Source organism: Dromaius novaehollandiae, chromosome 2, assembly GCF_036370855.1.
Source record: "Dromaius novaehollandiae isolate bDroNov1 chromosome 2, bDroNov1.hap1, whole genome shotgun sequence".
Classification (NCBI taxonomy): domain Eukaryota; kingdom Metazoa; phylum Chordata; class Aves; order Casuariiformes; family Dromaiidae; genus Dromaius; species Dromaius novaehollandiae.
Window position 1 is genome coordinate 99,741,724 of NC_088099.1, and position 12,830 is coordinate 99,754,553.

The 12,830-nt window shown below is 38.4% G+C and overlaps 1 protein-coding gene across 4 annotated transcripts in view; it reads right to left on the reverse strand.

Annotated features, from left to right (window-relative positions):
* NUP153 (nucleoporin 153) overlaps nucleotides 1-12,830 on the reverse strand; it is a 41,164-nt gene that overhangs the window by 5,334 nt on the left and 23,000 nt on the right. For 2 of the 4 annotated variants that reach the window (XM_064507021.1, XM_064507019.1), the window contains exons 10-18: nucleotides 11,689-11,741; nucleotides 8,813-8,945; nucleotides 8,316-8,453; nucleotides 7,374-7,466; nucleotides 7,034-7,124; nucleotides 5,975-6,094; nucleotides 3,921-4,538; nucleotides 2,677-2,871; nucleotides 1,361-2,203 (exon numbers count right to left, since the gene is read on the reverse strand). In XM_064507021.1, coding sequence (XP_064363091.1) covers nucleotides 1,361-2,203; nucleotides 2,677-2,871; nucleotides 3,921-4,538; nucleotides 5,975-6,094; nucleotides 7,034-7,124; nucleotides 7,374-7,466; nucleotides 8,316-8,453; nucleotides 8,813-8,945; nucleotides 11,689-11,741 — 2,284 coding nt within the window. The remainder of the gene's footprint in view (nucleotides 1-1,360; nucleotides 2,204-2,676; nucleotides 2,872-3,920; nucleotides 4,539-5,974; nucleotides 6,095-7,033; nucleotides 7,125-7,373; nucleotides 7,467-8,315; nucleotides 8,454-8,812; nucleotides 8,946-11,688; nucleotides 11,742-12,830) is intronic. The other 2 variants (XM_064507020.1, XM_064507022.1) reach the window with 2 other exon arrangements.

A 12,830-nucleotide genomic window follows, 5' to 3' on the forward strand; every position in this document is an offset into this window, starting at 1 on the left:
AGTACCTCTGAACTCTTTGGAAAAAAATGTATTTTGGAAGTTCTTAGGGGAACAACAATCATCTAGAACAGTTTCACTGAAAAATGCAGTGTTACTGTTTGTTCTGTAGCCTGCTCTGAAAATATAGCTCTATTCCTACAGCTTTAAATTAGACAAAGCTTACTGCCTTCCAGCCTAGTTCTTCCAGCTCAAGTTACCCGAGCACCTTCAAGACCTGCCTTTAAGAGCTACTGAGAACAACTCTCTTAAGAGCACTGTTATAAAGCACTGATCTGCAGTTTTACACACTGGAAAGAGAGCTGTTTTTTAAAAAAAGCATTCTTCAGCTTTTCCTAAGCCACTCCTCTGTCCAATTCTCATTACTAATTTGTCTGTGATCTTGTTTTCAATTCCCCACTACCTTTTTTCCAGCAGTTAAGGCACCTTTTCATCTATCCCATTTTTAAGGGACTATAACATTTTGAAGAACATTTGTTAAGATTTCCTTTTTACACAAGGCATTTGCATCAAATTTCCAAGACTAGGCCAAACTCCAGAACAGTAACTGGAGGGAAAAAAAACATCAATCCACCCTCCCCCAAATCCCACAATACTCCTAAAATTTATTTGTTCAGTAACAGTTCAACTATACAAATACTGTGATTAAAATCAGTATAGTCCTGTGCACTGCTTTTATTCAGGGTCACTTACAGATGTCCTTTCACATAAACCTTCAGAAGTTAATGAGGAACTCTGTTTTATAAAAGATGGTTGCTAGGCGATACAAATGGAATTTAACAACCAGAGTTTCTCACACAATGATTGTCACTAAAGAAATTGCATTTTCCACTGCAGTCTTTCAACAAATTAACAAAATACGATACTGCATGATTAAATTTATTAAGCAATATCTATATCTTTGTAACAGTAGAGCTACAGCAGTATGCCCTGTAGCATAGATGCAATTACATGGGAATACTCTTTTCTCTCATCCCCTTTCCCTATGGAAAAAAATGCTAGAGTAAGGCCTCTGTATTGCACCATGCTAAAGATTTTATCCCCCCCCATGCTGTTACCGTTGAGACAATAATGATGTCTGCGCTCACACAAGATGTAATGCAGGTTCTTTGAGGTCTGGTGAAGTTTTTGTTTAACCCTAATGTTAAAATGCACAGACACCTGGAAAGGAATTGCTACAAATTGTCTACACAGCAACAACCATACAGACAGACACGTGGCAGAGAGGAAAACCTTTTCTAGAGCTCTAAGCATTAATGCATCAAATGCCATACATCCATTTTGTCATCTATGACATCTGTGGCTTCAGAGGTATTGTTTGATGCATACACAGACGAGTGCAGACAAAAGATGTCCTGTTTACCTGAAGTACTGGTTTGTGCCCCAAATGCAAAAGCTGGCTTTGCCTGCTCAGTTTCCTTCTCTGATGGTTTTATGAAACTAAAATTGAACGTAGCTTTTGCTGTGCTCTCTTCTTTGGTATGCTCAGACTTCCCAAATGAAAAGATCGGCTGTGCCTTTGGCTCTTCGTTGTCAGCTTTCTTTCCAAACACTAATGGAGCAACTGAGGTGACAGAGTCCTGTTTCTCTTCTGTCCTTCCCAAAACAAACTGTGAGGCAGGTGCAGACTCCACATTGCTGAAAGAGAAGCCTGCCTTTGTGGAAGGAGTTTCATCCTTTTTCTCATCAGATTTCTTAAATGCAAAAGAAGCTGACGCAACCTCCTTTTCTGCCGTGGTTCCAAAACTGAAGCCACTGACTCCTGTCTTATTCTCAGTGGGAGCTATGGAAGCAGTAGAACTTGTGCCAAAACTGAAGCCTCCCAAGACTGGTTCCTCTTTCTTTTCCTGCTGCCCCAGGCTCCCTGTCCCAAACTGAAATGCTGAAGGAGCCTGACTACTTGTAGATGGAAGTCCAAAGGTAAAACTGTTGTTTTTCTCTTCTTTTTTACTGTCTTCTGATTTGGAGTCTGAGGAAGAAACTCCAAATTTGAAGTCCCCTGAACTGCTAGCAAACTTAAAACCCCCAGTCCCAGTGTTGGAGGATGCAGATTCAAATGCAATACCAAACTTGAAGCCCCCTTGTTCGCTAAATGTAAAACTTCTCGGGCTACTTAATGTACGAACAGAGTCAGAGGACGATGACTGAACACCGAATGTGAATGATGGCATTGCAGCATTTGAGGACACAGGAGCAGTACCGAACCCTGCAAAAGGAGTAATAATGTTAAGTTTGCAATGCATGCTGTGGTTCTGATCCTAAACTTGCCAGAGTCAAAACTGTTCTACCAAAAACCTCAACCCCAAAACAAAACACCCGCTCACACACACACCTCCTCTCTACGTGCACCTTTTCACAAAGGCCTTCTTTTGTCCACCCTCTGGCTTTGAAAAAATATACTACCAACTTCTTTGAAAGATCATATTGGGGGGGGGGGGGTTGTTTGGTTTTGTTTGTTTGTTTTTTTTCAAGTCTAAACTTCAGACAAACAGAACATAAGGCATGTAAAGAACTAGTATGCCATTTATCAAAGCTTTTCTCTAAAAAGCATAAATTTGCTCGGGGCAGGGAAATGCAGGCATATTACCTCATTTAAGCAAAATTCCTAGAGGAAAAATAAACAGGTCTGCTGTACCTCAAAGGAATCACAGAATGTGCACACTCCTCATTAAGTATTACCTTTGAGCTCTGCTTTGGTGCCTGGCTTTGCATTTTCACAGGCTACACATTTTGTGGCTTCTGCTTTGTTTTGGACCAAGCAGGCCTCACGATCCCAGCTTCCTTCAGGCTTCTTGAGTTTGTCTAAATCCAGCAATCCTCCAGAAGAAGCAGAAAAGGCAGAAACGCTGCTACTGGTCACAGGCACTGAACTCCCTAAGCAATGAGGAAAACAGTTAGACAGCCTGCTTTAATACTAAAGTGGACACAGGCATTTTGAGGAACTCGTAAATGCCTGCTAGGTTATGAAGTGGACAGAGTACTACAGTACCGAGCCAAGCAAGTTCAGTAATTTCGGTCAAACTCAGTCCAAGAACCCAAGGAATGTAATAGAAATACACAATTTCTTCTTTATTATCTATTATATAATTTTAAGCACAAATGGAACCAATGTCACACTGTAACAGCAAGTGTGTTTCATATGATACAGCGACACGGCCCATTTCGGGCGTAGATGAAAGGTGCCATACTTGACTAAAACTACAGAACGTGTTTCTGATGGCGGTGCTAACTGCTAGTCAACGTTAGCAGCACTCAACTTACAGTCCCTGTGAAGTGATGGGAGGCTGTGAACGACTTGTCAGACTGATTCATCAGTGGATTCCAAAGACAGACTTGTTCAAAGCTACCCCACAACAAAAAAACAGGCAAGGCGCCCAAGACTCCCAAATCCCCAACTCTGTGTCCAGTTACACAAGTGACACTGTTTCCAACAGTGGCAGAGACCTCCATGAGGAGGCCCCAAAGAGACAATACTTTCCTTCGGACTTTTCTGCCCTGGAGAGGAAGAGATGTCACTCAAGAGGGGCCAAAGATAATGTCTCCAGTCTGTAATTATGTTTTGAAGGAGAAAAAGCGATAATGTTTAACTCCTTCATTTCTCCCTGGTGAAAGTTAGTAAAGTGGCTGCAACTTAATCAAGGTATCCAAGCTAGCCACCTTTCCTGACCAGCTGCAAACGCAGGGCACAGTTGCTTGGATTCGGCTCTGTACTAATATATTCCCCAGTCAGTTCAATTCATGTGACAGACTGCAGTCTTGGCTGCCACCTCAAAAGTCACTCGTGCAGGCAGACACTACTCCATCCTCCCTGTTGGGCATACAGCTCTCCTGCTTAGGATGTGTTGTTTGAATGAGCAATTTATTTCATTCTGTAAAGAATCTGCAGAAGCTGAGATGTGAAACGAGAAAGCAAACCCACATACCTGGTTTCTCAGACTGGCAGGCTATGCATTTGCTGTCTTCTGCCTTATTTGACACAAGGCACACCGTACAGTCCCAGGAGCCTTTGGGCTTCTTAAATTTGTCTCCAAACCCTGGGGTGACCATTGCATCCGTGCCGCTGGAGGAGGAAGTAACTGTCGCCGAGCTGTCCGTGACCGCTGGCAGTGTCAGAGCAGGCATTACTCCCGTGCCAGGCTTTGGTGTCTCACATGCTATGCATTTGGTAGCTTCGGGTTTGTTCTGGACTAGACACGTATCACAATCCCATGTTCCAGGTGCTGTTTTAAATTTGTCTCCAAAGCCCAGCGCCCCTGCTGCGGGGGCTGCTGACTTAGAGGTGCTGCTTGGGCTTGAGCTTATTGTCTGTTTTGTACTCTCAGCTGTCAACACTTTAGCAGCTTGACAGGTTCCACATTTGCTCTCCGTGGCCTTGTTTTGCAGGCACGGGTCGCATGTGTCAGACTGCCAAAACGATGAAGCTTGTTTAGAGGTCTCTTTACCTGCAGAAAAGCTGCTTATTGCAGGCCTTGTATAGACCACTGTGCTTGCTGTAACAGGCTGTGCAGCTGTAGAGGCGTGGGTCTTCAGAGAAGTAAAGCCTAGAAAAACAAACAAACAGGAAGAGAGCTTACTGCTAAAGCAGTACCTCACCACCTGTAACTAGGCTACTTATCATAACAGATGGCATAAACATAAACCCAAGTGCCAGCGGTTACAACTACATATCCCGACAGAGTGCAGCAGCAAGCCCCTGGGAAATCTTATCCGAAGGGATGAAATTTCATGTGCTACACTGGGACACAATAGAACATTTAGTTAAAGCTTCATTTATCTCTTAATATCCAAGAAAGTTTTAAGCAAAATCTTCACTGTTTGATGCTCTTATGAACAGCCCTGAAAGCTATCCCATCCTTGAATGGAAATAATCCAATGTTATTTTAAGATGCTATGCCCACTCAAATCAAATTTGTAAAGCTATTCTTGCTGTAGCAGCTGACTGACAATTACTTCAGCAACCGTACAGAAGTTTGTACTTGGAGCAGCTATCCACATGGTATTTCCCCACTGATGCTGAACATTAAGTAAGAAAAAATGAGGACAGAGCAATTAATTGTCTCATATTCTATAATCTTTGTTCAGAATGCACCAGACATAGGCCAGATCCTATTTAAAGGTGCCAACTTTCACAGAAAATATGCAGTACTAATATTGAAACACTCAAGAAAACATTAAGGCAATGCATCTTGAATAGTAGCTCAAATTACTTTTAATGCTAGATAAAAAAAACTTTCATTGTTTAAAGCTGCGTCTCTGAGCAACGTGGATTTAGATCCTACTTCTCTTAAATTGATAAACAATTTGCCACCTCACTCATAGGCCTTTCCTTAAACCAAATGCATGCAGTATGTATTTTCTCTCCTTTAACTGTAATATAAAAAGGTGTTATCTTCTTAAAAAGTATAAGGATTTGTCACTTCATCAAAAAAATATCCTGATGCAACTGAAGCTGAAGTGAAACATCCCACTTTTGTTTAAAATTTAAAATGCTATCCATAACAATTATTTTAACAAAAGGCAAAAGACTTGCAGCTTTTGAAATCTCTTTAGGAACAAAACTACCTTTTTTTTTTTTTTTTTCTTTTTCCCTTCCCCCCCCCTCCCCCCCCCCCCCCGGGCTGGTGAAGGTGGGAGAGGCACACTGAGCTTTACAAAAAATTTTCTTTACAATTCTATTTATAAATTTTATTTATTTAAAATAGAACATTGATTATTTGACTAATTTCTCTTTACACTTCACTTATAACACATAAAGGAGCTGCATGCATTTGTTTTTGAAGTTGCAGTTTTCCTTTCAGCATTATAAGTCACTTATGATAGAAGGGGCAGACCTACCTTAACAGACAGAGTGCTTATGCAATGTACTCCTACATGCATCTTTATAGCTAATATTATATTAACCATGACGTTAAAGTTATTTATCAATGAATGCTAACATGTTTTATGCAGTTTCTTTAAAAATAGTTTATCATCTCACCAGGGGTTTTTAGAATATCTAACACACTCCCTTCCTTCAAGACTTTTGCAGGTTTGAAGGGGCCATTGTACTCTTCATTTTCTTCCTTCTTATTGCTGGTGCTGTTTACAGTGGTGGCGTCTTTAAAAACAAAAGAAAACAAAACAAAAAAATCTTTCATAGAGCAATCCACTTAAAACAACACATTCACATTTTCTAGAAACAAGAATTTCCAACTCATACGTCAGTATACGAATATCCACAATGTATTTACAACAGAAAAAGCAGGTCTGTCACTGAAAAAATACCACAGACGTCCAGAAGTTTGTACTTACAGCAAATAAAAAAATACTTTCTAATTTCTAGAGCATATACAATCTCCTACTTAAAGTCAACTCACAACTAAAAATTAATACCAATTCTGTTTAAAAGAAAAGTTTAGAGAGCCTAAAAAATAATTCTGATGGAAAACTTGCAAATATTTTTTTCCCCCCAATTAAGTGAAAGTAAAAAAAACACTCTAAATATATTTCCTCCTTGAAAATCTTGGATCTTCTACCAAGAAAGCTTAATTTCATTTTGGGATGTGTCAGCCTTAATCAAGTTGCAGTTTGGACAACCGAACCAAAATGTTCTACTCCCAGTTACATCATGCCAAAAAAAAAGTCTCTGCACGTTGTTACACTGTCACAGCAGCTGTCCTTCACATGCCTCTAAAGCTTTCCTCTCCACATAGCCTAAAGCTGATTCTGAGCGAGCAATACAGTACATCAAGGGAAACGTAAAATAGACATTAAGACCAGTTCTAAAGGAGGCAAGAAGCAGAGCATCCTACTGGGACTGTAGTTTGGAGAGCTAGGTCCACAGAAAGAGGTAGTTTAGTGATAAGCTACAAACACTGAAACACCTTGCTTTGACTGGAAATACTAAAACCACACTTCTTTACCATTTCTGAAACTCATGAAATTGTATGCATTTGCTTCCTGAAACTGCAAACATGCTCACAGAAAAACAGATTTAGCATTTACGATTCAAAAATAAATCAACATCTCTGATCTGAAATGCTAAAACTTCAGTTACCTAGGGTAAGTAGGGATGTCACTGGCGTATCGCTGGATCCAGAAAGCTCTGCTGATTTTACAACAGGAACACTAAACGTAAACCCGATCTGCTACAAAAGGAAAAAAAAAGAGCTTCCAAATTCTGACACAAAAAAAAATGTTAATAGAATTTCACATAAATATAAAACTGAAATCTGTTCTTTAAACTTTCAGTATAAGTATACATGCTGAATAACAAATCATATGCCAGAAATCTATATATTCATTTCCCCCTTATCAGAGCCAACTTTGGTTTATTGTTCTGCAATATTCTACTAAGATCCTTAAAAAAAAGTTAAGCTTCTACAATATTTACTTACAGACAAGGGAGGTAGCACTTCTGCCTCAGTAGATTTTACAATTGGAGATGAAAATCTGAACACAGGACTGCCAGCGTTACTTGCTAGTTGTACCTATATTTTCAAAAGAATTAAGATTTGTATCTAAAGGAAAAACATGCCAGTGAAACAACATCAACTACCTGAATTTACTATCCAACAGAAGTTCTGCAGCGGAGTTCAGAAATCTCATGCTTGAGATTTTTCTAATCCACATATAAGAAACATAATAATACAAAATTAAGTTTGCAAATGAGTATATAGTAGAGCATTTTCAAAACCAAACGCCATAAACCACAATATAAAAATTGAGATGCTACTCAGTTCTAAATTTATTAAATATATAGAAAAGAAGAGCAGGCAGCTTAAGAACCTTAAACTCAAGTTTACTCAATTCAGTTGGCCTAAGTCAAAGAGCGGCAACAAATACTTCAACATATTAAAGCAGAAATCTGCTTCAAAATATACACAAATATATCTTATTTTATTTTGTTTTATTTTATTTTATTTATTTTATTTTAATTTCATTATTCTATTTCATTCATTTATTTCATTATTTTATCTATTTTATTTCAATAATATTCCAGTTGATGGACATCACCCTGGGCTTATATGGCCATTAATACTACTTGTAATTTGGTAAATAACATGGCGTAAAAATCCCAACAAAATTTCCATAGCATTTGAAACAGTTATACAACTACATTAACCAGAAGTTTGCGAAGTGTAAGATGGAGAGAAACTGAATCAAAATCTGTATGGATTTTTTCCCCTCAAATCAGAATACAAATCAACCCTAATTTATTCAACTAGGTATAACCTAATACTGATTAGTTTCATGAGCACCCTGGAACAACTCAGTATGCAACAAAGCATGTGCACACTAATCCTAAGAAATACTAAAAATATACAATAAAGATTTACCTTGTTCATCACTGATGCTGAAACAGTGCTTGGTGATGATGAGACAGCATTACTGGTAAGAGAACTAAAACTGAACTGAGGCAACGATGTAGTACTGATGGGTAAGGATATTTTCGGTAGTACTGGTTCCTCCACTTCCTGAAGTTGTAAATTTCAATTTTAATTTTTCTCTTTTACAAGACAATCTCATCTTTTCCCACCCCAATTGGTTAACAAAGTTAAGCATAAGAATAGAATATACTAAGATAAAGCAAGTTTTCAAAGGGAATCCTGATCTCCCCACCTTAGTGTACCAGATCATTTTAATTTATGGGAAGCCTCTTTCACATTACACTACATCCACCATCCGTCCAGTGAAAGTAGTGAAAACTAGCTCAAAATTGTCACTCTTGCCCACTGTCCACTTTTTTCCTACTACTTCTGAAGTCCTAAACTATACATATTTAACTAGTTCCTTCAGTAATCTCAGTCAGAGAAATTATCTGAGAGTCACTTACCTGTTGTTCTTGCCCAGGTTTTGATACATAATGTACTCCTCTTTCCCTTCTCATTTTGCCACCACCACTCACTCCTCCTCCCGAAGATAGACCATTGGATGCAGGAGTACTAAATTTGGGGTATGTCAGACTGCTGGCACAGAAAAACAGTATACAGATTGAAAAAACAACAACAACAAAACCCACTTATCAACTAATTTTTTCAAGTTATCATACCCATTATTTGTCTTGGAACTGAAACCTAATCAGAATCAGAAAAAACTAAAGACGTTTCGCAAGTTGCCAAATGCTGGTAAATACCTGATGTTCTAAATAGTAAGAACTATTTTAACACAAGCAGTAATGAGAAGGACCTATATGAGAAGCAGTCACAACATCCATATGGCAGCGATGACTGAGCCAGAAGACTAGAAATAGAAAAACTAATTTAGACTTATTTTCTAATGTTTCCTTTCAATAGTCCGGACAGTGGAAATTTCAGCTATCAGTTCTCTGCTTCCACAATGAACGTGTATCGTGGTAGGGGTATAAAAGAACAGCTTGCTCGCTGTGTGTGTGTGCACGCATGTGTGCATGCATGTGTGCACATACATACACACATGCAAGATGTCTGCCTACAGCTGGCAGGAACACAGAGGTTTAGATTTGTGCAGCAAGACAGTATGGTAAAAGCTTCAGGAGCAGCTCTGGCTTTCCCAGGGCCATCAGCAGAGGCGGCAGGGCTGTTTGGCTGTGCCAGTGTTCCAGAAGTCTTTTCAGACATGAATACAGATCCCTTTCGTAAGGCATACAAAGGCAATTCTCTTTTCATTACAAAAGCCTAGATCAAAACCAGAAAGATTTCCTAATCCAAATGGGAAAGGAAAAAAAACAAACACAACAGAGGTGTGCCACAGAGTAGCAACAACAATAAAAAAAAAACACTGCATCAAAATGAAGTATCCATGGAAAAAAAAAATACCATCTTAAAGCTCACCTTATAGCTAAGCAGTCAGCCATCACAAAATTATATTTTATCAGATCTGAAGACACCAGGTCAAGTTTCCAGAAGACTGAAGAGAATTGACCTAAACTGGTCAGATCCTTGAAAATAGTTTGCTGAGCTCTTAGCACAGTAACCATTGAAAGGCAACCAGATCTTTAAGACCATATGCTCAGATTTTTTTCTAATCCAAACTGACAGCAATTAGAATTCTGAAAAAATCTCATGTCAAAACAGAGCTTTATTCAGACAATTATAGCCTGCCCATAATAGCCCATATTCCTCTTTCCTGAAAACACCTGTCAGCTTTTAAGGATAAAGTTTCCTGTCTTTAAGCAAATAAATCCAATCTACAATTCTGATCCAGATTTAAAAATCAAAATCCATTACCAAAATACCGCAGGGCAGCTGCAAAAAGGAACTCTTGCCAGCTGCCACTTACCAGTGTTGGGCTCCTGAGCCAGAAGATGGCACCCAACAAGACCATCTATCTACTCCAGAAGCAAAAGTAAAACAAAACACTAAAAATCTGTGAACCAAATTAAAAGTAACGTCGGTTGCTGGACTTCCTTTCTACACGGAGGCGATGAAAGGAGTTCTACCAAAGAACATTTGGAACAGTTTGAAAAACCACAGTTAAAACTTAACATCTGCTTGCACCTATCCCAGAACCCGAGAGCCAGTCTCTCACATCACTGGAAAGGTGGTTATTGTGAAGACAAACTATTAGATGCCAAAACAAATGGGGTTCTTTACAAGGTAAAGAATGCCCAAGGCTTAAGAATTGCTTGGAAGATGAATACAGAGACAACAAAATACAATTTCCTACTACTGTTCTTCGAAAAGAACAGATCGCCCAAAACACACACTTATAATGCAGCAAAATGCCTTAATTCACTCATTACCCAAAACAGTATTCGCCCAGAAGAGAAAGCCGTCAATATTACCTGGAAGTGAAGTCACTCAACCTAAACCAAAAGTAAGCAGTGTAGCACAACACAATCTGCTCAACATAAGCACAGAAGAAACACAATTATTCACTCTCCTGCATTTCTGTTGTTGTTTTAGAGACTAATTAGCATTTGGCATTAGAGGATTCTGAGGTGCTCCTGTTTTCCATGCTAACTCACAAAGCCGAGAAGTCACTTCTCCATGGAAGGAGCAGTAAAAGAAAAACCAAAACAAAACACCCTCCCTACTCCCCCAGAAACCCTTCCCTCCAGGTTTTTGCCTTTTTTAATTGAAAACCAAACATACTCATGAACTACAAGCTGTTATTTCACCTTATAAAGACTCCTTCTGAAAGGACTCTGTCCTTTAGGACAGAGCTTGCAGACTCCAGCAATTAGATAAAAAGATAAAACTAATAGCTGTTTCCCTAACGAACACCAGGATGGACAAATGGCTTCATTCAAATAACAGTAATCCAGCTGACAAACTGCAAAATGATCTTCCAAATCAAACTTAGTAACATCAGAAATTTAGTTGAACTAACTAGAAAACTATCCATACTTCCTAGAGAAAGGAAAATAATTGGGCCTTGAAAGGCAGGTATCCTTTTTGTGGGTATGGCATCACACAAGCCTTGCTTCCCATCTTCATATCCTAGTCAGAAGATATATTTGGTTAAAAAAAGAATTACTGATATAGTAATTTTATTCTTGTTCATCTTCCTTTCATAAAATTAACACTTTTCTCACACATAGATTGATCTTTAAACAGAATCTGCATACTTCATAGCTCTCTAATAATAAAAAATCTTCACTGATATTCCCATTCATTTTTATACTGTCACTGCCCTTCCAAAGACGACAAGCATGGAGACTGTAGTAACAAAGGAGATGATTTAAAATCCTTATTTGAAGGAAGAAAGCTAACAATAGATTTCTCATACCTTTCAGGTGGTTCTACTCGCTGTTCTGTAGGCAAACTCTTCTCTCTCATTCCCTGCAATTTAGGTTTGGTTTATTACAAGGTTTATCTGAATGCATTAATATTCTATGCACAAAGCAAAGACAAACAACAACTCTTACACTTTGTGTGTTTTTTTTTTTTAATATATATATACACACACCATTAAATATATCGCATCTACTTAAGCTTGTCCCTGGACTCAGTATTTCTAGGTACACTCCAGTTAAATTTGCAGCTAAAACGGGCAACACTACTTCAGTCAGCACTGTGGATGAACTGATAAAATCCTTTATACTAAAACAAATGTCAGAAGCTGTACCACAAGATGTAATTATTTTAAACAAAATGTGATCTAAATGATATGGGACAGGAGGAAATCAAATCGAGTTTTCTAATAAAAACTTTACCAACCCATAAAAAGGGTTTACTTTTTTAATAATCCTATTTTTCACCAAAAAAAAAATCCCAAGCAGTTGCTGCTATGTGCATTTTAGAACTCCCCATCAAAGAAAGATTGCACAGGCTAAACACCACAGAGACGGAGAGATTTAAAGCAAGAAGCAACCAGTACGACTGCCTAGTCTGATCTCTTGCCTAACAAAGCCCATAGATTTAATACCTGATCATTTTTACATCTAGACTAACTGATATTGGAAGCACAGCGGGTTTTTTTGTTTGTTTTCTGAAAAAAATACTAATCATCTTTTAAGGAAAGTTAAACAGGGACTCCATCTACACCAAATTTAAGAAAATTGATAATTACACTTATTGTTAGAAATCTCACTTGGAGCATGTACCTCATCTGAAAGAGAATTTATACACCTCAGTATGTTCCATCAGTGAGAACTTTACACAGAGGAAAGGAAGGTGTTGTCTTTCAATTTTTTTTTCCTCTGAGTACAGCCTTAGCCAATAGCACATCACTACATTGTGAAAATAACCACCAGACATTTAGTGTTCCATAAATACAATTAAATTCATAAAAACTCGAATATTCCTTTTGGAATGGTTCCTGCTCCCTTAACTCTCACCTCAAACATACTATCAATATCCTCTGCCAGGAAAGAGCATATTAGTAGAAGGATTAGTTAGAAATACTCCAAGCTGGTAAAAATGGGCAGA